This window comes from Drosophila simulans, chromosome 3R (assembly GCF_016746395.2).
Source record: "Drosophila simulans strain w501 chromosome 3R, Prin_Dsim_3.1, whole genome shotgun sequence".
NCBI classification, from domain to species: domain Eukaryota; kingdom Metazoa; phylum Arthropoda; class Insecta; order Diptera; family Drosophilidae; genus Drosophila; species Drosophila simulans.
In genome coordinates, this window is record NC_052523.2 from 12,939,198 (window position 1) to 12,964,439 (window position 25,242).

A 25,242-nucleotide genomic window follows, 5' to 3' on the forward strand; every position below is an offset into this window, starting at 1 on the left:
GAATCCGCCAGACACACCAGTTCCGTACCGAGTTACCCAGCGAGCAGAAATCGCAAATCGCGAACAGCCAGAGAACCAGAGACAAGTGGTCAGTGCCAGTGACGTCAGGCCAAAGTAGGCCACCACCACCCATCGCTACCGCTTTTGCCAGCCAACGCCGCCCTGCGCATCCGCGTCATGGCCACCTCCTGTCGGCAGAGCAGAGTCCTGCCCATGTCCTTGCCCCTGCCCCTGGCCATCCCGCTGCCCCTGGTGCTGGTGCTATCGCTGCACCTGTCCGGCGTCTGCGGCGTCATCGATCGCCTGGTCGTGCAGACATCCTCCGGACCCGTGCGCGGTCGCTCCGTGACGGTGCAGGGCAGGGAGGTGCATGTCTACACGGGCATTCCCTACGCCAAGCCGCCCGTCGAGGACCTGCGCTTCCGAAAGCCGGTTCCCGCGGAGCCCTGGCACGGCGTCCTCGACGCCACACGGTTATCCGCCACCTGCGTCCAGGAGCGGTAAGTTTCAATTCAAGCTTGAACCAAATTAGTACAAAAGTTATCAAATGTGCAAGGGGTTTGTCATTAGAAGTGTGTTCTTAGCAAGTAGTTACACAAATATTTCAAGATAAGATAGTTTCATAAGATCTAAAGTGCAAATCGATCTATCAAATGGCGTTAGCTTGGGTTTTTGGCAAAAACAGCGAATAAAGGGGGTCATATTTTTTCGGAAATACGAGAGATTTGTCATCACTGGCTTAGTGGGTATTTGGGGCTCAGAGGGGGCGGGCTGGAACGCTCCACTTTTGCATCTGACCTAGAAAGGAGAATCGCAGCCCGGCTGCAGCGGCAGCTCGCTGTTGACCTAACTGTTGCCAGTGACGTCATGCCGCATGCAAAAAGCCGGTCAAAACGGAAAAAGCCAATTGGAAACTTTGCTCAGCTTGTTGGCCCTGCCAATTGAAATCGCACATTGTTTGCCCATTCAATGGGTGTGTGAGGAGGGAAATGTATATTGTTTGTAGAGAGATACGTATGATGGATGCAGTTGAAATATTTAATTATATTCGGAACTTAACAGAGAGTTTTGCAAATTTACTGATTGTAGAGATTGCACTGGCTAACTGGCTTGTTTAGCCGAAAATTTTCATAAAAGAATATGCCGTTTGATGTTTCTCTTTCGGAAACTTTTTGCAACTGTGTATGTAGAAAATCGTAAAGATACAGAGGAAATAAAAACATTCTACCCATTCCTCTTCCATTTATTTAATCAAACTCATTTGGTTTGCCATACTTTCGCTCTTGAAATAGAGAACCAAAGTTTTTCCGCACCCCAAAAGGAAAGCCATCCAATCGTGTGCGGCAAAAGGAAATTAGAAAAATATAGTGATAAAGGCGAATGTGGCAGCTGGCGCAGGAAACAGAAATCGTCTCTTCTTTCCGCCTCTGTGATAAATTACTTTTATGCGAAACGGCAAAGTTAATTTTAATGGACACGAAGCCAAACACACCTAAGCACACACACACATACACCCACCAGCATACGGGAATATACAAAGGTATCTATGGAGACGGACAGACAAATGCTGAGCTTTCTACGAATGCGTAGGGATATCGATTCGAGCGATTCAACATTTATAAAGCGGAATAACTATGTCAAATTGTGGGGGACTGAGCCCGGGACAACGGGGCGTATGTGAGTGAGCCAGTGTTTTTTTGTTTTGTGTGGAAATGAATCCCAGTGCCGGAGTGAAGTGGGCAAAACGGAAGAGAGAGCGAATAAAAATAAATAACACAGCTGGTTAGTTTTTCGTAATTGGCTTGACCGAATTCCAGATGGGGCACAAACAGCCTTTGATTTGCATATGGGTCACCAGCTAATCAAGAACTCTCCTCTCGCTCTTCTCCTTTCCTCCTTTCCCCACCGCCACCCAGTTACGAGTACTTCCCCGGCTTCTCCGGCGAGGAGATCTGGAACCCCAACACCAACGTGTCCGAGGACTGCCTCTACATAAATGTCTGGGCGCCGGCAAAGGCCCGACTTCGCCATGGGCGGGGTGCCAACGGGGGCGAGGTAAGTGTGAAAAGAAAATAGCAAATATATCTTGTGATGTACATGATGTATATGACACAATATATGAGTCAAGCTAGGATATGGCACTAAGGAATATCTCTTGTGCTTATCAATTTATTATCATAGCACCCCAATGGCAAACAGGCGGACACTGACCATCTCATCCACAACGGAAATCCGCAGAACACGACCAACGGACTGCCGATTCTGATCTGGATCTATGGCGGTGGCTTCATGACCGGATCGGCCACCCTGGACATCTACAATGCGGATATCATGGCCGCCGTGGGCAATGTGATAGTGGCCTCCTTCCAGTATCGAGTTGGCGCATTTGGGTTCCTGCACCTGGCGCCGGAAATGCCGTCGGAGTTCGCGGAAGAGGCGCCCGGCAATGTGGGCCTATGGGATCAGGCACTCGCCATTCGTTGGCTAAAGGACAACGCCCATGCTTTCGGCGGAAATCCGGAGTGGATGACCCTGTTCGGGGAGTCGGCTGGATCCAGTTCGGTGAATGCCCAGCTCATGTCGCCGGTGACCAGGGGCCTGGTCAAGCGGGGAATGATGCAGTCGGGCACCATGAACGCCCCCTGGAGCCACATGACCTCCGAGAAGGCCGTGGAGATCGGCAAGGCGCTGATCAACGACTGCAACTGCAATGCATCCATGCTGAAGGTAAGTCATACAGGATGTTACTATAAGTATACATCTTTTACCTTAACGCGTTATTCAGATTAGCATATTACGTTCTAAACTAATGGACCATTTTTGTATTCCCACCTGCTTTCAGACCAATCCCGCTCACGTGATGAGCTGCATGCGTTCCGTGGACGCCAAGACCATATCGGTGCAGCAGTGGAACTCCTACTCGGGCATCCTCAGCTTCCCCTCGGCGCCCACCATTGATGGTGCGTTCCTGCCGGCGGATCCCATGACGCTGATGAAGACGGCGGATCTGAAGGACTACGACATCCTGATGGGAAATGTCAGGGATGAGGGTGAGTGTGCTTACTTAAAGACCCGGTGCAGTACCTCCTCCTCCCCATCCACCTCATCCTCCTGCGAGTGACTTCATCACGACCATCCCGTGATCCACCTTCCTATCTCCCCTGGTCTTTTTTCTGGGTCGTCCTTGCCGCCATTGTTGCATCCTCTGCGGCTGACGTCAGCGCTAAACTTTATCCGAAACAAAGTACTACCCATTGCCAATGTTGTTTGCCAAGCTTTTTAGCCCAGCTTCCTGCCCCTGCGCCCCGAAAAACTTTTACGCTGCAGCTCGGAGCTCTTCATCCATTTGAGATTTTATTACTTTTGTGCAACTATACGTATATATATATATTTATACACACTTTTTGTTGTGGCCTGGCTGGCAGACAAAATGCATTTTATTCTCATCGTTTTATGGGCGGGAAGGTGGCTTAGCCGGGCTGCTTTTCAAAAATTTCCTCTGCCCATTTCGAGGACTCGTAATGCATTCGGTACTTTCTGTTGGCTCGAGTGCTTAATTTTTATGGTTTATTGCATGACACTGAGCGGCGAATCGAGGGGGTTAGTGGGTTTTGGGTTACGGATTTCGGGTTCTGCGTTTTGGGTTTCGAGGACTACGACTGGTAGTGGTGGTTACATTGTGCTCGGCTTAGTCTTGACTCGGCTGTCGCAGAACTGCACTTTGTATAATGTCCTGTATTGTTGGCTTTTACGGCTTTGCCTTTTGTTTTTTACCCCCTTTTTTGGCTTCGCACACAAATTGCGAATTTTGTGAACTTTAAATTTCAAGTGCGGCAAGTGTAAATGGATTGCCGGCTTACGAGTATATATAGCAAGGTATTTTTAGTTAAGTAAACAGATACTTACGTGTTCTTAGGCAACGAGATACCTTTCGGTGGTTAAATAGGTTTATCATTCATTTTCACTAAAGTTTAAATACATTGTTCCTTTACCCGTTAAGAAGAAGGCTTTTCCGGACTTGGGATGTAGAACATCCTTATGCTACATTTTAAATTCCGAGTGTGGCATGTGTCAACGCACCGGAATTGCCGGAGTCAAAATACAGAAAAAAAATCCAAAATGCCGCCGAAACTTGCCAGACTCGCCCACGCGAATTGCGGTGACCCCGGGAAAAAAGAAAAAAACATCCGAACGCACACACATACTACACACACACACGCACTGGAATGTGGCGCTCAGCTGTGCGGGACGGCATCATAAATTATTTAAATATATATTCCGCTCAGGTGACAGCGGGGGGCGGTGGGTGATGGGTTGTGGGCGGTGGGTTGTGGGTGGTGTCAGTGTGGCGGTGGGAGGTCTGCGGAAAAGCGAAAGCAAAAAGCGAGCCCTCAACTTGATGGGCGGAACGGGACGCGTGAGTGGCACACGTGCCGCAGCATTATTGAGTGACAAAGGGGACGGGTTTTATTAAAGCGGGGCAGCAAACTATTAGTAATGAAAGTTGACTTAAAGTTCTGCAGTAATTATTTCGTATTACCTTTCGAGAAAAATGTTTAAGCACCATAAATTCGTATTAAAACTTATAACGATTGGGGTCCATTTCAATTTAAAGTTTACATTTTGAAACCAAAATCAATTTATATAGCCCCACCGAATAAATGAAATAAAATCAATAAGCTAAATAATCCGAATTTAGGGTAAAGTTCAGTATACAAATGATTGTGCAGGAAATATGTGTTTAAAATATAATTGAATTATTTATGTGGCAGGAAAAGCAAATGCATTTGCATTAAATCAGTATTAAATACATTTATTTTTATCGTTGTGGATTTGATTTCTAATTTATTTGCAAGTAGTTTTTTCGCAAAAGTTTTAATCCGATTATTTTATACGAACTGAATTCCAAACATGAGCAAGAAAGAATTATTTGTTGTTAAATATTTTCCCATTTAATGCTCCAAGCCCCGGTTTTAAATTTGAAGCTACTAAAAGCTAGTTACTCAAGTAGATACTTAATCAGAATATAAAATTGAAAATGCAACCATTTATTAGATAAATCGCCGTTAAGTGTGGTGGGAACCTGCCGTTCTGCGAAATGCTGCTGTTGATTCTCCCATCATTTTCCCCACTTTCCTTATCCGCATTCACTGCCTGTTGTTTTTCCTCTCAATCTGGTGCGTAACTCTTTGTGTGCATTGTGCTGCCAGCTTTTCCGTGCCAGGCCGTGTAAGTGGCGCACTTGTAACAAATTTTCCGTTTGCGTTTTCCTTTTCTTATTATTTCGCGAGCCGCCACCGCAGGATGTCGTTGGGTGGTGTTGGGTGGCAGGTCCTTTTTGGGGGGGCTGGGCTGTGTTTTTCGTATAAGAGATTGAAGAAGATTCTCGGGGCTTTTGTGCCAGTTCGTGCTTTGGCTTTCCTTTCGATTTTCTTGTTGCTGTTGGCCAGTCATCTACTGGCGCTGGTGTTTTTGGTGTTGCTGCTGCTAGTTGCTGTTGTTGCGGCTCCTGTCTTGCCAGGAGCAGAATAAGCCAGCACAGCAGACACGTGTGCTTTTCTGCTCACTTTCACTCATTGCTCACAGCTGCTGCTTTCCGCTTTCTCTCTGCTCCTGGCTCCTGCTCCTGCTCCCGCTCTCTCATCGCTCACCGTTCTCTTTTCTCTTTTTTCTCTTGGCCAAAAAGGTGTAGGTGTGCGTGCATGGCCGCCAGGCAACTGCCACCATTTTCCATGGGTACAAGTGCCGTTACTCAGCTGAGCGTGTGTGCGTGTGTGGGTTTGGCTCTGGTGTTTGTGCTGGTGTTTGTGAGTTCAAGGTCATCTAGCATTTGCAACAATACGAATACAAATTCAAATACATTACGATGAGCCGCGTACATGAAAGCATCCTATTCTGTTTGTTTTTGACAAATTCGCTCGCCCTTCGTCCCTATTACACACATACATGCTATAAACATATTATATAAATATATATTTATATTTATTTGGGTGCGTTGGAGTGTGTGCGTCTGCCTAATGGTTATCCTAAATAAAATATTTGTGTAGTTCAACTAATTGACCTGCATGTGGTTTTAGCAAATTAGTTGGTATTTAGAAATGGATACGGTGTGCACTTTAAAATGTATTAAACACACGCCAAATTTAAACAATTTATAACGAATAACTTGATTTCACATCCCTTGAAACGATTTTGAGGTACTTTAATATCAAATGGATTAAAGAGAATGAACAATATTTCCAGAGCTGAGAAGCTTTCAAGTGCATCCCAAAAGTATGCAATGAACTCGAGACGTCAACTTTTTGCTGCTTAAATAATTCACTTTTGGTGGCAAGTCCTCTGACTTGCGACTTGCATGCCATCCTGCGTGAGTATGTGTGCGTGCCTTGCTGTGCTTGTTTGTGTTTGTATGTGTATGTGCGGTGGTGCCTCCTTCGCTTGTGTGTGTGCAAGACAGCTTGTTTGCTCGTTAATTGCTTCGCGTTCCGAGACGGCCAACTTATCGCTGGCTCCGTAGTTGTAGTCCTGAGTCCTGAATTTCGCCTCTAGCGTTTCCAACGTTCCGCTGAATCAGTTGGGCCACGTTGTTGTTGCTGCTGCTAACTCAATTATACACTCATTAAAACCGTATTTACATTTCGCTTATGTGTGTGAGGGAGTGAGTGAGATTTTCCGCAGAAAAACAGCACAGAAATTTGTGGCCACAGAGTGAGTGTGTTGTTGGCAATTTAATTAAAAGCGTATGCCCGACATACAGTAATATTTGAAAAGCGCAAGGTCGTTCCGGCGTGTAGTAAAATAATTTACCATAGTTATGCAGATTATACATATGACTTTTCCAAATCTGTGTGCTGTATGAATGGTGTTCCCATAACTCCATAAGATGCACCATTCAGGCGCTATTAAATTATTCGATTTGAAACCCCTTAAGCGATCCATCCCGTCTTTAATGTAAATATATTTCCTGGCTCCCCCCCCATCCTGTGGAAAGCATACTTATCGACTTTGGTAAGCGACCGTTTCAGGCAGCTCGTTCAATATTGTTTGCAATTCAAGTCAAAGCTCCTCGTGCCTGGCTTTGCATAAGGTTTTGACCTTAATGGAATCGAAGCAAACATAAACACAGTGGGCCAGCAAGATAAATTGGGAATGGGTTGCACGTGCCCTCGGCCCACACAAACATACAAAGATACTCGACTATGTGTCCTGATGTTGCTGTCGCAAGTGTTGCTGCTGCTGCTGTTGCTGTTGTGTTGCTGCCGTCGCCGCTCATAGGCAGCAATTATGGTTCGTTAGTGTGGCCCGTATTTGAAGTGTGCGACAAAGACAAAAGCCGGAGAGAACAACAACTGGGCCAACAACAAGTGCCATAAAAATTAAGTTAATAAAAGGCAACGACGAGCCGCTTTGTTCTATCGTCCTGCCTATTGTACCTCGTGTTTTAAAAGGGAAAGGTATTATTGTTTATGAAAAATCGTGTTATATGTGTCCCAAAACTCTGCTTGCTGACATAATATAACAGTAAAGTATTAAATTATTTCGATATTAGTTTATTTATTGTATAGTCTGACAGAAAAGGTTTTCGATACTTCATTCAGGGGACTAGGGATGTATCCAACTCTTCTAGCAGGCTGACTTCTAAGGAATAGGGTATGTGGCAGTCGACTTCACTTGTTTCTTAGTTCATGCTTCTGTTTTTGTAGTGGGCACAAGTTTTGGTTTATTCTATTTTGCACTTACTTCTCCTCGGCTTCTGAAACTGTTATGATTGCTGCTGCTGCTGTTGCTGTTGTAGGTGTTGCTGCTGCGCCTGTTGTTGCTGCGGCTGCTGTGTCTAAGGACTTGGGGTTAATGCTGAGCGCGGTGTCCTTGGCACGGCCCCTCCATTGTGAGTCGGCATCTTGAAGCGCCGCCTGTAGTGGTAATTGTTTTTCCAGATTGGCCAGCATCCCTCTTCGCCTCACTTTTCACCCAGCATTGTTATGACATGACCTCGCACGGGTTAAACATTTATTCCCCTTTTCTACTTCGCAGGCACTTACTTCTTGCTGTACGATTTCATCGATTACTTCGATAAGGACGATGCCACGGCCCTGCCACGGGACAAATACCTGGAAATTATGAACAACATTTTCGGCAAGGCAACGCAAGCGGAACGCGAGGCCATCATTTTCCAGGTAATTTTCAACTACGCACTGGCATTCTGTGATGAATAAGCAACTGCAAAAGACAGATGCACTGAAGATAATCTATTTTTTTTGAGATTATGTCAACTTGCATTTCAAGGCCTTAGCAATATTATAATATAGCAATATTAATATATTATATTCCGCATAGTATCTCATAAAACTTTGCTGATTTGTTCTTGTGTATATTGTTTATATTTTTTTGAGTGCACTATCCCAATCCCCCGAAGTGCATTAGTGCAACGTGCGACTGCTCCGTGTCACCAGCAGCATCGCTGCATGTGCTAAACACGTTAAATGCGACGTCAACGGAGACGGCTGGCTGATTGAATTGCATTTAGTGGCTTTATTCATTTACTCTGCCCTGTCGCCGGTTAATTTCATTTTGCGGCATTCTGCGTCAGCAGTGGATATGCATTTGACAGTTAAGTCCGGACCAAATCTGGGATTAGCTGGCCCGCGATCCGTAGAGCTTATAAACGAACCAATTTCTCTAAAACGGTCCAATGGATATTGGCTAATTGGACAGCCAATTTCATTGTGTGGACGAGTGGAGACTTCGATCCCAATAAGTTGGCGAAAATTATGATTTTTGCATAGAAACATTTCATTTTAACCCAAAAATATTGAAACTTGCCACATATATAAATATATAAATTATTCTAAACTATAGAGGGATATATTGAGGCAAACTCTTCTCTTCTTTTTCAGTATACCAGTTGGGAAGGCAATCCTGGCTATCAGAACCAGCAGCAAATCGGACGCGCCGTGGGCGATCACTTCTTCACCTGCCCCACCAACGAGTATGCCCAGGCTCTGGCGGAGCGAGGCGCCTCCGTGCATTACTACTACTTTACACACGTGAGTACCACATCGAGAGTGGCCACTGTATCCGGGCGAAATGGCCAGAACAGCCTGGCACCCATTAAATATTTCTCAGGCTTTGACACGTAAGATGGCGTTGAAGCGCGTGCGTCCAATCGGAATGCGGTCAAATGGGGCGCAAGTGGCGCAACGGCGCAAAAATCCACGCTGAAGCCACTGCAACGCAGGCAACTGCAATTTGCGTGTCATTAAAATTGCACACAAGGCTAATGGCAGGCAGCAGTCCGGCTCGGGCCCAAAGTGGATAACTGTCGCAAGTATTCGACACTACGAAAATGTTTGCTCAAGTCCAGATGATCTTTTTTTCACAATCTAAAACCACTTTTTTTGAAAGTTAAGCCAACTGAAAAGCGTGAGTAAGCTATGCGCTTGCAGATACCTTCCGAGTTTCGAAAACTGACTGTTTTAGAAGGTATTGAATTAAATTAAAAATGCTGAATTTCTCTCGATGTACTCCACTGTGGCTGCATCTTCGACGGAAGCAGTTACGGCTGCGTCAAATGTCAACGCTACCGTGTGAACGTTAATTATTAATGTTTGAATGATGGCGGGGCGTTTTCAAAAGCCGAAGTATATAACTAAGGGTTGAACCTCCTGAAAGCAGAGCTTGCGGCTAATCAGAGACACAGAAAGTGAAAGTACTTTAGGCAGAATGGGGTCAGGAGCATACCCTAGTCAATTGCTTTTGACCGAGAATAACTCGAACATGAAGTAAAGTTAGCGTTATTCAATGGTGTATAATTATTCATGCTTGTAAAGGTTAAAGTTAAAATTGGTTGTTAATTAATCAACGGAAAATACTCAGACTTGCGTAATTTTTCCTTTGAGCTGCATCGAAATTGATAAATAAAATTGGATTTAAAGGCATAAGTAAATGCCACTTTTCTAAAGAGCTAGGATCAAGTGCTGTGCTACCGATATTATTGGCCAATTAATCCGTCAACCACGAAATTACTGTATTTCTTATGATTGATGATTGAAAAATCATTGACAGTGAATGAAGATATCATCCCTGTCCTTTGTCGTGTGCAATTTTGCGTAGCGTGTCCGACCACTTCGTGTGGATTTTTCAATTAATCAAGCAATTTGTTGAAGACAGCTACAACGCGTGCAATCCGTTGATTGGACTTCATAATGTCACACCTATGGGGGCAAGGGTCGCTGTCGCAGTTGTTTTTGCTGTTGTTGAGCTAGCAGGCAACCTTGGCCGCCATAATTATGGTAACCAAAAGTTTCACGCAACTCACGCCCACCCGAGAGTGAAGAACCCTCGCACAGACACACATACTAAGAAACGCCACGTTGGGCGCCAATTAAACTGTACGCACACGCACAGGCTCAGGATGTTGGCTGCGGGTAGACACAACAACTATACAACTACAAAGCAGCTAAGAGGGAACAGGGCAAGAAATCGTTACTGGATCACGACCCTACGAAAGGGGCCAGGAGCATGGGCAAGCAGAGTCGACTAATGAAACTTCAATTTACGAGGTCACGGCCCGCATGCCCTGCACGTGTGGGGCATAATTTTAGTCAGTTATTTGTTTAAACGACTTTAGCTGCGGTCCCTGCTGCCGTCGATTGATATCGGCTGCTTGCAGACCCAGTTGGATCGGCCTAATGATTAACAAATACGCAGCTCTTACAATGCGTATACACAGAGTGGTCTGTATTATGTATTGATTTTCGTTCGGCCGGCTTCGATTCCTTGAATACACACAAGCTAATGGCTGCGATTGGTAGACGATATTGACCGATAATAAGTGGTAATTTGGCCGAACAAATCACTGCAGTACGCAAATCAATATTACGCATACGCAGCGTAGAAATTAGTAGGCGGTACTCTTACGACACATATATCCCTGGTGTTGGGGGACTTGAGCTTTCCTTAGGAAGAAAATGCACAATATATTTATATTTTCCTTGCAATCAATATGTTTCCACATCACTCGTTAGTTTATCAAATAGCCAATATGCTCTTCACTTTTGATGTTCGGTTAATATTTACGCCAGTTTACAGTGATAATCAAACTGTTTTACCCGTCGAGTCGTTGCTCCTTCCGGCTGATTGCACAATATGCAAAATTTAGTGCGTGCGGGGTGCCAGTTTGACTGCATTGTTTATACCAAATCGCCCGTTAATAATCCAATAGACCAGCAGCGCCAGCAGTTGACAGGCAGAAGCTGACCGGTTGGTGCCACCCTCGAAATGGAAATGAGAGCAAATGAAATTAGTTTTAATTACAGCCGTCAAGTTGCAGCAGCACAACTCGTAACTCACTTTGCCCATAAACGGGTCCGCGATGGTGCGACGAAGCATGGCAAATGGGGTCGCCAGCTGCTAAAGTGCCTGCCAGATTGTCTATCTGCTTGGCTGGTGACCAGGGGGTCATCCCCATTCCCCTACTGGCCGCATGCTTGACTGACCAGCGTTCCTCCCATTGTCCTCCCATATTTTACCTCCCCCTCCCAGATCCTGTTTCTGTTTCATTTCGCCATTCGCCGCTGACTACTGCAGCGTGCAACGTGCCTGGCACTTAAATAAGTTTTCCTTCTCCACGGTTCCTCCTGCTTTTCCTGCTCCTACTGGTTGTACTCCACTCCACTTTACTCCACTGTAGTTCGCTACTCCTCTCGACTTTCGACTGTGGCGTTTCTCATTATGACCTACGAGTCCAAGTTTCACTGCTGTTTGCAATTTTGCGCTTAAATCAAAAAAGTTTAGTTCTCCGCTCCGGCTGCGTACAATTTTTCATTATTTGCACGAAAAGGCGTAAGGACTGCAGGACTTTTATGTTATGTGTGTACGTACTACTTTATATAGGGGACGTGTGTCCTGACAGCCAACGACCAAGTCGCATAAATTTCCAACAACTTGGCAGGAGCAGAAGGAGCAAAAGCAGCGGCCCGCATTACCAGAATTACCCATGGCATATCCCGGACACTATTCATTATGCGACTTGGCACTTGGCTGCCAGCCTGTCAAGGTGCAGCTCAAGCAGAGCCCGACTGTGGCCAACTCAAGTTGAATGGTTAAGTGGTTAGCCCTCAGCTTTCAGTTCTCAGCCCTCAGCTCACGGCTTTCAGCTCTTGGATAGGCTTAATGGTCAGCAGGATCGTATAGGCAGGTTTTGGTTTTTCGCTTTGCATAAGATTGCATTTTACAAGGGGATTGCCTAATTAGCATTTGGGCTGGTGTTGCTGTCCGGAGAATGAAAATCAGCACGATGGTAGTAAAGGGTACGGACGGCTAGCAACTTTAAATGGGCAGAAAGTGTGCCTTTGATATAGCTACATTTAAGTATCAGTATAAGCATCAGACATAGTTTAATTATTAAGAATTTGTTCCCATTATGACCATCCCATTACTAAAAGTAACGTTCCAAGAGAATTCTAGGTTTAAATATTTAAGAACTAGATATTAACTAGTTAAGCTTAAAGCTTAAAACTTAATTTCGCACAATTTAATTTAGGCGTTCAGTTACTTAGATGTTACTGGGTTTTCTTCAAGAATATGCCCCTGCAGACGTCCATCGTCCATGGTCCATCGTACAGCATGGCGTATACGCAACGTGGTCGCCCGTGCACGTAGCTAGTGCAACAGCCTGTCCTGCGATTCCGCATCCCCAGATGCAGTTGCAGTGCAAACTGCTGTGAGATACGTGAAATGGCGCCACACGAGGGCATTTAATGCCGCTGCCTGTCAAGGGCGACAGAGTTTTGGGACTGAAATGCTGAAACTCAGAGCTGGCAGTCGACCAGGCGTTTACTTATTTATTCATTCGTCCTTTTTTTTCGGCGTTCCAGTGCGCTGCATGCTGCGACAATATTTACCATTAACGGCGAACGCCAGCGAGCAGGCGAGCGAAATCAAATAAATAAATAAAAAGGGTAGATGTTTATCTGCATAATTTCCGGCGGAGTTTACGACAGCGTGGCGCTGAGCTCTCATTTTTCGACGGTCCCATTTTCACGGCTTTTCCTTGGCTTTTCTAGCCTTATTCAATTTCTTATTTGTACGCTTTTGCTTTTTTTTGTTTTGCAGCGCACAAGCACCTCGTTGTGGGGCGAATGGATGGGCGTGCTGCACGGCGATGAGATCGAGTACTTCTTTGGCCAGCCGCTGAACAACTCCCTGCAGTATCGACCTGTGGAGCGTGAGCTGGGCAAGCGTATGCTCAGTGCGGTCATCGAGTTTGCCAAGACGGGGTGAGTTTTGTGCGTCAAGCTTTTCACCAAGAGCTTTTATTCGGTTTTATAGCAAGCCTAGCCGAGTTTCACACTCGTTTGCCATAAGGAAAGCTTTTACTAACGCCCAACCATTTCAGAAATCCCGCTCAGGATGGCGAGGAGTGGCCCAACTTCTCGAAGGAGGATCCCGTCTACTATATTTTCAGCACCGACGATAAGATCGAGAAATTGGCCAGGGGTCCTTTGGCGGCTCGCTGCTCGTTCTGGAACGATTACTTGCCAAAAGTCAGGAGTTGGGCAGGTGAGTGATACTAACTCCTTATATATACAAATGCCCCACACACTTCGATCCAAATGTGAATGAAAGTACAGTCATCGTTGGTGGTTTCTGTTTGCCATTGTATTGCTCTATCGGTGTTCTTTCTTTGGCTTCTGTTGTGTTGTGTCGATATCGTTTTGTGTGTGTGTGTTTGGCATACAATTAACATAAATTTGGTATTCGCTACGATATATCGTAAAAAACGGCATAAAGTCAGCTAATGGCTGTCGGCATCATCGGCACCACACCTTAAGGCGGGCTGGGATTCGGTTCCCTCCGAACGCTGGGTTAATACTGGTCAGGCAAAACATACGAGTCCGGAGTGGATTATTCACTCCGATAATGTACCTGTGATAACGGCGATTAAAGTGCCAACCTATCCCAAGCCTTTCTTTCGAGAGTCTCTGGACAAAAGTGAGTGTCAATGGTCGTCCAAATCCGAAATGTTAAACACTTACCGTTCGAATGATTAATGGTTAACTCAGAGCTGCAGAGAGAAAAATACATTCACAAATATGGAAGTTAACAGAATTGGATTTTAAATGAGAAAATTTAGATCTCAGGAGGAGTATTTAAATATATTTAATATTTAAGAGGGTTGTTGAATTTAAAGAAAATGTTTTGTCATTAATTGGTTAAATTGCCATTAGTATTGTTAAAGTAAAGAAATCGTAAATAATTCAAAAATAACTGAAAGAAAATCAATTATTTCTTGTTATTTAAATAATAATGATAAAATATAATTCTTAGTTCTTATCAATGGCATTTTGGCAATTATTCCAAGCCAAAAACTGCTTATATTAACAAAGTATTTATGGTATAAGTTTTCTTTCTGTGCATTTAAAACCTTTTGAAGCTCCTTCCTTTTTCACTTAGTGGAAGTCGTGAGTCAGAGGGGCTGACGCGACTGATTCGGTGAAAGATTTTTAGTTATGCTTTTGAATTTATTTCATTTATGCGTAGCATCATTCCGCCGACCGCATTTTTAATTTATGGCAGTGTCAGCTTTTCAAAATGTGCGCATCAATCAGGAAAATGAGTTGCGAGACAGATCGGACGACTGACCGAGAAAAGATATGTAAATATGCATATAAGCCTGGCCCTGACAATGATCAATGACGAGGCCCGTACAAGTCTCTAGTTATATAGATTAGCTGCGAGTCCGGTGGGCGTTGTGGCTTTTTATGTTTGCACTTAAAGCCCCAAAAGTTGTGGAGCCATTAAAGTTTATGGGCTTTGGGTGAAAGATCACCATCGCAGAGGGCCGCGCCACCAAGTCTGGCTCGCAATCTGACCAGCAAATCGATGAGTGGCACAAAAGAAAATTACTGTCTCACAAATTAATAAAAACTTAATTTATGCTAATTAACCGTATTGGTTTTAGGAGCTAATTTTGGTTTTCAGTTTTACATAAATCCGATCGATCGGGTATGCAAATGAGCCTGGGGGAACGAACTGAGGATTTGGGGAGAGCAGCTATCTGAAACCCTCCTCTCCTGGTGCAGCTATCTCCCCAATCGATCATTTGACTGGTATTCGAATATACACATATGTACATATATGACAAGCTCTACTTTTGATCTGGCTGCGGTAAAAGTTTGCCACTTAGCACCCGAAGATCTATCCCCATTTTCTACCCCGCGAAAGAGCGGGGCAAACAGGTTTTGTTTTGGCAAATTAATTAATTTGCATTTGTATGTGTAGCGGTGTATTCTTTGTCCCCAACAGCGCTTGCCAACAATGCTTCCCATTTGCCTTAATGGCCATTTAAAATTTCACCCCAGATCTAGTTTGAGTTAATCCCATACAATGGGAACTGGAACTGGTCGTCCTGCTGTTTCTACCAGACACGCTGGCACCGCTGGAATCGAGAAATGTCACCGGCCGCGATAAATAAACGATCGCCGTGTCATAACTCAGGCGCACGCGTTGAGATACGGATTAAAGACCTGTAGCTTGTAGATACAATATCTTTTGCATTTGTATGGCCTTTTCTCTTTGGATTCGGTGCGGTGCGGTTTGGATCGCTTCGCATCGCTCCGTTTCGTTTCGTTTTTTGGCTTTTAGCGACACGTGTTTCAAATATGTATGATCGGCGTATTTAATTTGTATGTGGTTTTTGTTGCGGCTGTGCCAATTTATTTCTTCATTATCTGAATGGTATAATCTATGGTTTGGCCAGCCTTTTAAATTCAAATTAGCAAAAATTAAATGCACGCGACAGAGTGGCTCGAGAAATATGAACAATTCGGATATTATAAAGGCGATTTATTGCCTAGCTCTAACCGAAGATTGATTTCGAAATTGATTTGCTTCGCTTTGTTTTATTGCCTTGCTTGATTTTAACTCATTTTGCACACTTGCACTTCACCTCACGCGGATTATAAATTATAAGTCGTTGAGCAAGTTATCCCTGTACTTTGGGCAGCGCTCTGAAATACTAAAAGCCTTAAAATTGAACACTTCGCCGGTCTTTGGGCCTGGTTTGGCGTGTTGAAATCTGATCGCCGGCCGGGCCATTTGAAGTTTGTATCTTGCCTGGTTTGTTGTGGCCAAACAACTTTCGAATGAATTAGCACACGAATTTTGACTTAATCTATGTTTGCATAAATGTAAAAAAAAAAGTTATGATACAACAATGCAAAGCAGTTCGTTCTGCGGGACTTTTTGGCGGTCCAAGGTAAGTTGGCCCAAAGATCTCCCTAAGTATTTTCTTTTCATTCCCAATGCACCGAAACTCGCACCGAAAACCAAATGCTTACTTGCTTTTCTTACTTTTGAGTGTACCCTTACATGTCCATAATATTTTATTTGTTTGGCTTCACGATAATAGAGCTGTTGAGTGGAAGACATTACTATGTTTAGCGAGAGGATAGATAGTTTATGCCTTGGATGACCTTTTCAGAACCGCCCACATACATACACAATCATTATTGATCGTCCGCAATCTGCGCTTGAAAATAAACTCCATTATCTTTATCTCTTACTAGGTACTTGCGATGGCGATTCGGGAAGTGCTTCCATATCCCCGAGGCTCCAGCTCCTTGGAATCGCTGCTCTGATCTACATCTGCGCCGCATTGCGAACCAAAAGGGTTTTCTAAAAGAAAACCACTCCCGGAAAATACGACATATACACACACACTGGAACACACACACAAACACCCCATCACAGCCACAACCATACACACTTAAAGTTAGAACACGTATATTAATAAAATGTAGCAAACAGAGGGAAACCAAATTTTTAGTAGGCGCAGACATTTGTGTAGGAGCAGGTGATTTGTTTACAGAACTTAGTAGGATCGGTTTGAGCAATTCGGTGGAAATTGCTGAACATTTGTAAATTGAACTTAGAGCTCTACGCACCCCTAGGCAGTCAGATGGTCGGGCAGGGTCCTTCGAAGGACTCTGGACATCCTGGCCAGACTCCAGAGACCACTGTAGCCACATGCCACATGCCACGCGCCATAGGCCAGGCCCAAACCAAATTGTTTTTTGTGGAGCACAATGCTAAATCGCTTAATTTGAAAAATTGGCCAAGGGATGGGCGGAATTTTTGATAAATATTAATGCAGATAGAACTAAAATGTTTGTCATTTTGCCTTTGTGGCAGCCAAAAAGAAACAAAGTTTACAGATACTCGTTTACCGAACGGAAAACTCGCTCAGATGACAGACACTTTTTTGCCATGCCCACATTCTTGAGCGATATTTGAGCGCATTTAATGGCACAATTTTAGCATTCAGTTCAAACCGAAAAAAAGTCCTTGTTGCCTGAAGATAGTTGGCCAAATTGCATTGGTTTCATGCTTAGGTGAGGGTTCGTTTGATTTCGATTCACATTCCCAAGGAAAACTACACTCGAAAATTGTAACCACTCGATTCTTATGAGAAAACCCAAATGGACATTTTCGGAAAATCAACAATTGTATTGTACAAAAATTGGCATTGGTTTATTAGAAGAAAACTAGAAGTTAAAACAAAAAAAAGGAGGACTAGTAGCCCCAAATCAAGCACTACCCAAGACAAATTTTTTCGAAACGAACAAAGCAAAACAAATTGAACAAATTGTAATAAAGAATCGATCGAAAATGAGGTTTAAGCGTAGAACGGGGCAAAGACGAAGATGATATTTATAATGCAAAACATATCAGTATATTATTGTATTTGTACTAAACGTTTTACAAATTGGCTTAGTGAGAAAATTGGACGGAGGAAGATGAAATGATTTAATACTAAATAATGGTAATTAGAAATTTTATACACATAGCGAAATTGGATCAATGATTAACACAAAACGTATTGTATGATGAGTAACGTATATGTACTTGGTATGTCTATATCTATAAATAAATATTGTTCAAAACGTAAATCCAAAAAATGAAAGATCATTGTCAACCCTAGAGTTCAGTGTGTGTCGCAGACTAAATGAGAGCTAATGAATAAAAGTAAAAGTAAAAGTAAAAGTAAACGTAAACGTAATCGTAATTGTAACCCGTAATCGTAACCGTACTCTGTAATCGTATTAAAGGCATATCAATATGTATTAACTATGGAAATCGAAAACCTTTCGAAATTTACTAAGGTAAGCCACACTGATATTAATTAAGTTATTTTTATCAACAATTATTATAATACCACACACTATCTGATAATACATAGATTCAACAAGTATTAGACTTATGAAGAACAACAACATTAACTGTTTGCTAACATTTGAAAGTTTTAAAACCAACCAATAAATAAGAAAACCCTAAACCCTAAACCAAAAGTAAAACCACATGGGAAACCCAATCGAATAAGCGATTATTGAATTGTATTGTATTAGGTATGAACTGTGGTCGAGGCCTACTGAGCGATGTTCGCTTTCAACTGTAGCATCTAGGAAAATTTATGTGACCCTCTAGCCAGGTGACGAATGCACTTAGGACACTGTATTCGATTCCGTTATATCTGATACTACTCGTACTCAACACCAATGCAAGCAACGATAGCAAGCCACTCACTTAGAAATCTCCCCATAGTTATACGACAATTGCACCACGATTAACGAATAATTCAACAATTGAGCGAGAAGCGAATGGGAAGAATCAGCAGATCCACAAGGCATTCCTAAGTTATGCATTACTTTAAATACTTCTTAAAGGGACAAACAACAAGACAAGAACAACTAACAAAACGAAAACAAGCAAGCAAACAAACAAATAATAACACTGCATGATGCAAATTAATAACTTAAACAAAAGGATTTTTTAAATATATGTGGAACATTTATATTTTTATACCATGCAAGAAGCGAAATGAAAACAAAAACCGAAATTGCGTAAAAAGGAGGTATTAACAAACGATAAATAACTTTAAAATTTTGTACTAAACCATTGTCTAAAACTGTGGACACGAAAATGTGTGAGACGAACTCCAAGATGACTAGCTTTAATCCCTATTCCCTATCCCTATGATTGCACCACGTTCGCCTCTTAACCGAAATACCGATAAAAAAAATGGAAAAAAAGTAAATAAACCTAGGTATATAAAGTAAACGATTCCAAGACTAGACTTGATAGTTAATCCATTCAGTAGAGACGAGTGGGCCAAAGCGAGTGCTGCCTGTGCCCCGACCACGCCCACTTGGCCGGCCTCCAAGGTCAGGTGGGATCACGAGGTCAGAGGTCATCAGAGGCAGTATTTACTGTGCGTCCACTCACGGTGAGCATAGAGTTAATGAATATCACACAGAAAATACACCAGTTTACCGTGTATTATGCCTTCTGCCTTCGAAAAAAAAGAGAAGTGAAAAGTACTCATTCTACGACTACGTTGATATTACCATTTATATGCATTTCCAACCTCCCCACTTATTTTCGTCTCACCCGAAATTAGGAATATTTTTTTGTCATTTTGCATGGTTTTCGGCTCAAGCCAAAGAATTGACAATATAATATTTCGCCTTAGAAGCAAAGGAGCAAACGAATTAAAGACAAATTCCAAGTGTTATGCTTATAGATCTAAATTTTTATACATGGACATGGACATGGACACTTCGTCGTCTGATTTTTTGGTAAACGTGCACTAATCGCTACTCGTATGATTTGTACAGATTATTGCTTTCGTTGCGGTTCTTCCAGGTCATCTTTATAAAGTATATTATATATATAAATATATTAAAGTAAACGATAGGACAACCACACACACGCACCCACTCACTCTCACACGAACACATCTCAGTGTGCTTTTGCTGTAGTAGTCTGCCAATTGTAAAAGAATTTATATATAAACGAATCGAAACGGAAACGGAACCACTCATATTCTAATTTATGATAATAATGAAAGCATGCTGGTCACACCTAAACACACACGCATACCCCCACAAAGCAACACACATGCACACACAGCCAGAAACTCTTCATAGAAGGACGAAGCGTAGGAATAGGAAATACATACATGTGCAGGATCCTTAGACGGTTAATGTGTTTGTGTTTTGTATAAAACAGCGACACCCAAACCGATGTAGAGGAAACATAGTTCAAGTTTTTGTTTATTGTGTATTAAGAACAAGTTAAAAATTGTATCAGCTACGACATCTGATAATAAAATCGAAATCTAGGTGGTAGACAAAACTCTCTGTACAATGTAATAAATATGTTGATTGCTATACAATAGACTACAATACACACTCACAGAAAGCAAGAAAAGTATAAATCTGAATCTGATAAAGTTAAAATACCATAAAACTGAAGAAACCAGGCACAGAAATGCATTTGACATCACAACAATTCTCACAATTAGTCTTAAAGGCAGAGGAGAGGTTTAGTAACTTAAATACAGAGTCTTTTATGTATAAAAATCAAATACATATCAATATATGGCCTATGGTTTATTTAGTTTAATTATATATTATGAATAGCACACTCGAAAGCAGCAGGTGTGCAGTAAGGCTCTGATTTATGACTTTTTAAGTAGGCAATTTGTAAAAATTAAGCAGAAAGCAACACAATACAAGCAGATACAAGCCAGAGAACGGAAAACAAAACAAATTGTGGTTAAATATGTGTTCTTACTTGTTAGTGGTAATAAAACAAAGGTAAAAGTTTAACAAACGCAAATTAAGCAAACCAAACTGTAATTATAACTGTTAGCTTTTAATCATGCCAAGCATTTTCCGTTCGATTCCCCCGAATTTCGTTGCGAAAACTCGCTTGAAACCCTATGTTTTCACTTAGAACACACGGATTAGCTTATATTGCAAACTGTAGTGGCCCCCAAACAACACACTCACACACCCATGGGAGCACACCCACACGACGACAACTGCCCGTTTGAGTAATGTGTAATGGCTATGGAACTACTTAATGGCTAACAAACACTCGTCGCGGGCAGCACTAATGCAAATAAAGTTAAAAGGTAGCTAAAAATAACAACTAAGACCACTTTTGCTCGAGCAAAAGAGCAAAAGTCACGAGCAGATCGAAAATTAATAAATCGAAACTCATAAAAGTGGACACAGACACCCAAACACATACTCGTGCAGTTAGTACAATGGCAGCTCCAAAAGTCCTCATCTTGTGTTCCAAATTTGAATATACATATATTATATACATATGATTTGATGGCGACGCTTTAGTGTTCAGCAAAAGTAAACAAATATGAAACCGAAAATTAATGCAGAATTCTATTTAATGTATATGACGATGTTTGTTTGTGTGTCAATGACGGAACGTTGTTAACGATTAAATTATAATTATTATTGTCGCAGAACTTACTTTAAATTCAAGGAAGACGAAATGGAAGATCGTTTCGCGCAGACGACAGATAACATATGCAAAACATAATTGCTGTTTTAAGATATTAACTATATATAAATAAATATATATATATACAGACATACATCTAGATTGAAAATATGACATGAGCATACAAAATGTAGGGATCATTTTACTGAATATTATATACATACTACTACATATAATCGAAACCAAAAACAATTCTGCTAAACAAGGAAAAATAAAACCACAATTGAAATGCTAAATGTAATACGATTACCGAAACTCAAGAGAAAGTAAGAAACTACCAAGAGAAAAAGTAATGTGTAAACAATTGAAGCCCGCATTGAAGCAGCATAAAGAATACAAAAATTTAAGTGAAATTATATTACGAAATATATTGTATATCGATACAAGATGGATACAAGTAAATACAAATAAAACTCATGTATCATGTACTAAACAAACAGCAACTCGCTTTTATTTCCCGCCCCAACCGTCGATCATTTCCCAATGGCATTTGCACCTTTGTCCATATTTTTCCATATTTTTCCAGTAAGTCATTATCGGCTTCAGGAAGCGCCTCTCATCTGAGACAACAGCTCTATCACTCCGACTTAGCGGCTGCTAATTACACGGCACTTTGCATTTGCATTAAATCAATAAAACTGAAATGATAAACACCAAATAAAATCGCGTACTTAACCGCCCGCCCAGCCGAAGTGCAGAAAACTTAATTTATGATGCATATAAATCCACAATTATGCCGCCACTTCCGCATGCCGACTGCAGGCCGAAATATGCAAATTAATCACGGCAAATTAAAACGAAAGGTGCCCCATAAAAGACCATGGTGACCACAGTGCCGCCGCCCGTCTCCCTAATTTGCGTGCCAACATTTGTCAATTTGCCCGGGGTTCAGGGCTCCATTTACGGTCGCCATTTCGCATCCGTAGTAAAAGTTAAAGTGGCCCCGACCCGAGACTAAGCCTGAGCACTGTGGAAAGTCTATCTCGTTATGATTCCGCGAGAAACGAATATCGTACACTCTGCTCGGGAATCATAGGAAAATATACTTCTTAAAATTGATTTGTTTATCTGAGTGTATATATACAGTTGTAGATATTTGTTTGTGGAATTATCATAATTTACATTATTGATGCAGGTGTTATGGTGCCTTCGTATTATCTTACATTCTTGAATTTTAAATATTATATTTATATCGCTTAGTTATTTTTTGTTGTCCGATAAAGAAAACTTTCTTTTCAAAAATATATAAATAAATTAAACTTTTATAATTTAAACCTTATTTATAGAAATTTTGTAGGTAATAAAAACCTTCCTTTTATCGTTTCACATTAAGCTAGACAATTAAGTTTTTATGTTTTTTGTATCAAGCCAGAAATTTATCGAAGTAACGAGAGGGTTGAATATCGTAAACTTTCGTAAGCTGAAGGACCTTTTTCTAAAAAGAGTATGCAAAGGAAGAAGGTGCATTGTCATTAGGGCCAACGCGACTGGGACTCAAAAGTGCCGACAGCTTTGTAAATGCAAATTAGACCTGCAGTCGGCGAATACTTTATTTGAGTATTTGAGTACATAGTCGTTAAGTCTCTTTATGCCCGGTTTATCTAGTAATGTTTATGCTATTTCTGTATCTTCTTTTGCAGAATTTGCGCAGCACATAACCCAGGTGGCCACCTCGACGTTTGTCTACCTGAAGGCCTGGCTAATTAGTGGCTAAATGGAGTGTTATTTAAATACCTCTAACCAAAATGTTAATAGTTATCAGGGCACCATTCATATTACTTCCTCGGAAAGCAACGGAAAGTCTGATTGAAGGATAGTTAGGCTAAGAAACGGCAACCAGTGATACAAATTTGATAACAAGAGACTATAAAAAAGACAGAATATGGAGAACAGGACGAATTTAGGAATCCAGGTCTTCGAAAGGCAGTTTTAAACTGAGTAGTTTTGTAAGATGTTGACAGAGGAAAAGTGCTGGACACCCTCACACGCTTTGAAACTCGTACTTCCCCAGCTTAACTTATTCACCAGAAAAACCAATAAAATTGTTCCACTTGATTGATGCAAACGCTGGCTATTTGCGAAGTTTTGTGTATTTCCGTTTCTAGCCGGTTTCACAGACGCCATTACTTAGTTTTAATTGATCCGCGGACAATCGCCGAGCGGAGTTAATCTTGCGATCAAATAGGTTTTTACACGCGAAAGGCAGCAGCGGCAGCAACAGCAGCCTTCAACCTGACATATGAATAATTTAAATTTCGCTGTATGCCGTGCTGCGACTCGATAAACCAACCAAGATGAGAAGTAGAGAAGTCGAGCCAACTCGTAGTCGAATCGAATCGATGAGCCATAGCCGTCGCAGACTTCTTGGCAACGTTCCTGTCCATTGACCCAGCATGGAGCCCCGAAAGAAGCCCTCGTGACTGGCTATCAGATGCTCCAATGAAAAACTCTTGGCCCGTCATAATAAGTCGGGATGAAAGGCGCACTCTATATATACAAACATAGATTACACATATACATATGTATATTGGCCAGATAAATAAGCCAGCGCACGGCGGAGACAACCAGTCACCACTTGTCGTAAATCTTCAGCTCGGCGTTTTCAGTGGGGATGGGTTCGGGGATGGGCCAGCTAATTCTTCAATAGAAACAGAACCTGTTTCCAATTATCGTTTTGCATTTGGTCGCCTGGACAGGCTTTCGCCGACCAACTGCGTTTGGCTATGGAGATTTCGACAGAAACGTGGCTAGATGGTCCGCTGCCGAAGCAAATTGGTAGTGTCAATTAACATATATGGGCTGTGGCCAAATGATGCTGCCAAAAACATAAAAAAATAGCGCTCCCAACCCAACTGCACAGTGACGCACAAGCGATTATATTAATGGTCAAGCCCTTCGGTCCACTAGAAATAGAAGGGGATTCCGGCGACCTGGAATCATTTAAAGTCGCCAATCGCTAATGACCTGCCCATCCACAACCAGACCGGCAGCCTAATCAATTCCAATTAATTGTTCACAGCTTTTCGCGATATGTTTTGGGAACTCGCCGCCTCGAGGCCACTGTTCCTGCGACTAAAAGAAGGTGTTTGGGCACGGTCCGTTCAACTGAAACCAATTAGCAGGTGGTTCCTACAACCGATGTCAAGTCTGAGGACTGGAACGGTCCAGTGGGGCGGGGATGAACTCTCTTGACGAAAGGTTAGGTTTCGGACTTTACCCATTATATATTATAAATACAAGAACAAAAGAATACAAATTGAAATTAATATTGAAACTCATATGTAAGATAGTACAACAAATTTTGTCTTTAAAACAAGTCATATTTCTAACATAGTATAATTGGAAGATTTTTCTATTCGTATTCTATAAGTGAAATGCTAAAATTGCATCTAATTCAAAGAAATTATTCTTTCACGGTAATTTTCATCGGGTAATAAATAAACGGCAGTATCTCTATTTTTAAGATCGTTTATGGCCACACTAATTCGCAGGCGAATGAATGACTCGTTGGGCAAACATTGTGATTCGATGGAAATTGTCAAGCTGCGTATAATGCGCCATCAAAAACAATTATAGTAATGTCTTGTGCAAATATTTTTAGCCACCTTCGACGTAATCTAAAGCCCAAACGCTGACGCAGTGTGCGAAAACCAAGTTCAATGGAATTGTTTATGTCTCCGGAGCCGAGAGAAATGACCCACTTGCCTCGAAAACACCACCCACACGTGCCAAATATTTAACTTGGCTGTGTAACATAGCATATCGGGTTATCAACTTGGCCAAATCCAGGGTACACGCGTCGCTACAGGCGTGGAAGATTCATTGCCAAGTTCGTTGGCACTTCCGGAAGGTCAGGAGAGACAGATAATG

The 25,242-nt window shown here is 42.2% G+C and overlaps 1 protein-coding gene across 2 annotated transcripts; it reads left to right on the forward strand.

The window, feature by feature from the left end:
* Positions 1-35: 35 nt before the first annotated feature.
* On the forward strand, positions 36-23,437 carry LOC6728249 (acetylcholinesterase). Of its 2 annotated transcripts, none has more exons than XM_016176808.3 (9): positions 36-500; positions 1,917-2,055; positions 2,182-2,727; positions 2,843-3,050; positions 8,035-8,177; positions 8,898-9,047; positions 13,117-13,280; positions 13,400-13,563; positions 23,013-23,437. In XM_016176808.3, exons 1-9 carry the CDS (start codon positions 178-180, stop codon positions 23,084-23,086), a joined length of 1,911 nt encoding a protein of 636 aa, XP_016034889.1. In that variant the 5' UTR covers positions 36-177; the 3' UTR covers positions 23,087-23,437. The 2 variants fall into 2 exon arrangements, with proteins under 2 accessions (XP_016034889.1, XP_016034890.1); XM_016176809.3 differs by lacking the exon at positions 23,013-23,437 and adding an exon at positions 16,572-21,809.
* The last annotated feature ends 1,805 nt before the right edge of the window (positions 23,438-25,242 follow it).

Excerpts from the sequence above, each read along its gene's own strand:
- LOC6728249 (XM_016176809.3), top strand. The coding sequence starts at position 178 with ATGGCCACCTCCTGTCGGCAGAGCAGAGTCCTGCCCATGTCCTTGCCC. Across the intron at positions 501-1,916 it reads GCCACCTGCGTCCAGGAGCG|TTACGAGTACTTCCCCGGCT; the intron begins GTAAGTTTCAAT and ends ACCGCCACCCAG. Across the intron at positions 13,281-13,399 it reads ATCGAGTTTGCCAAGACGGG|AAATCCCGCTCAGGATGGCG; the intron begins GTGAGTTTTGTG and ends CAACCATTTCAG.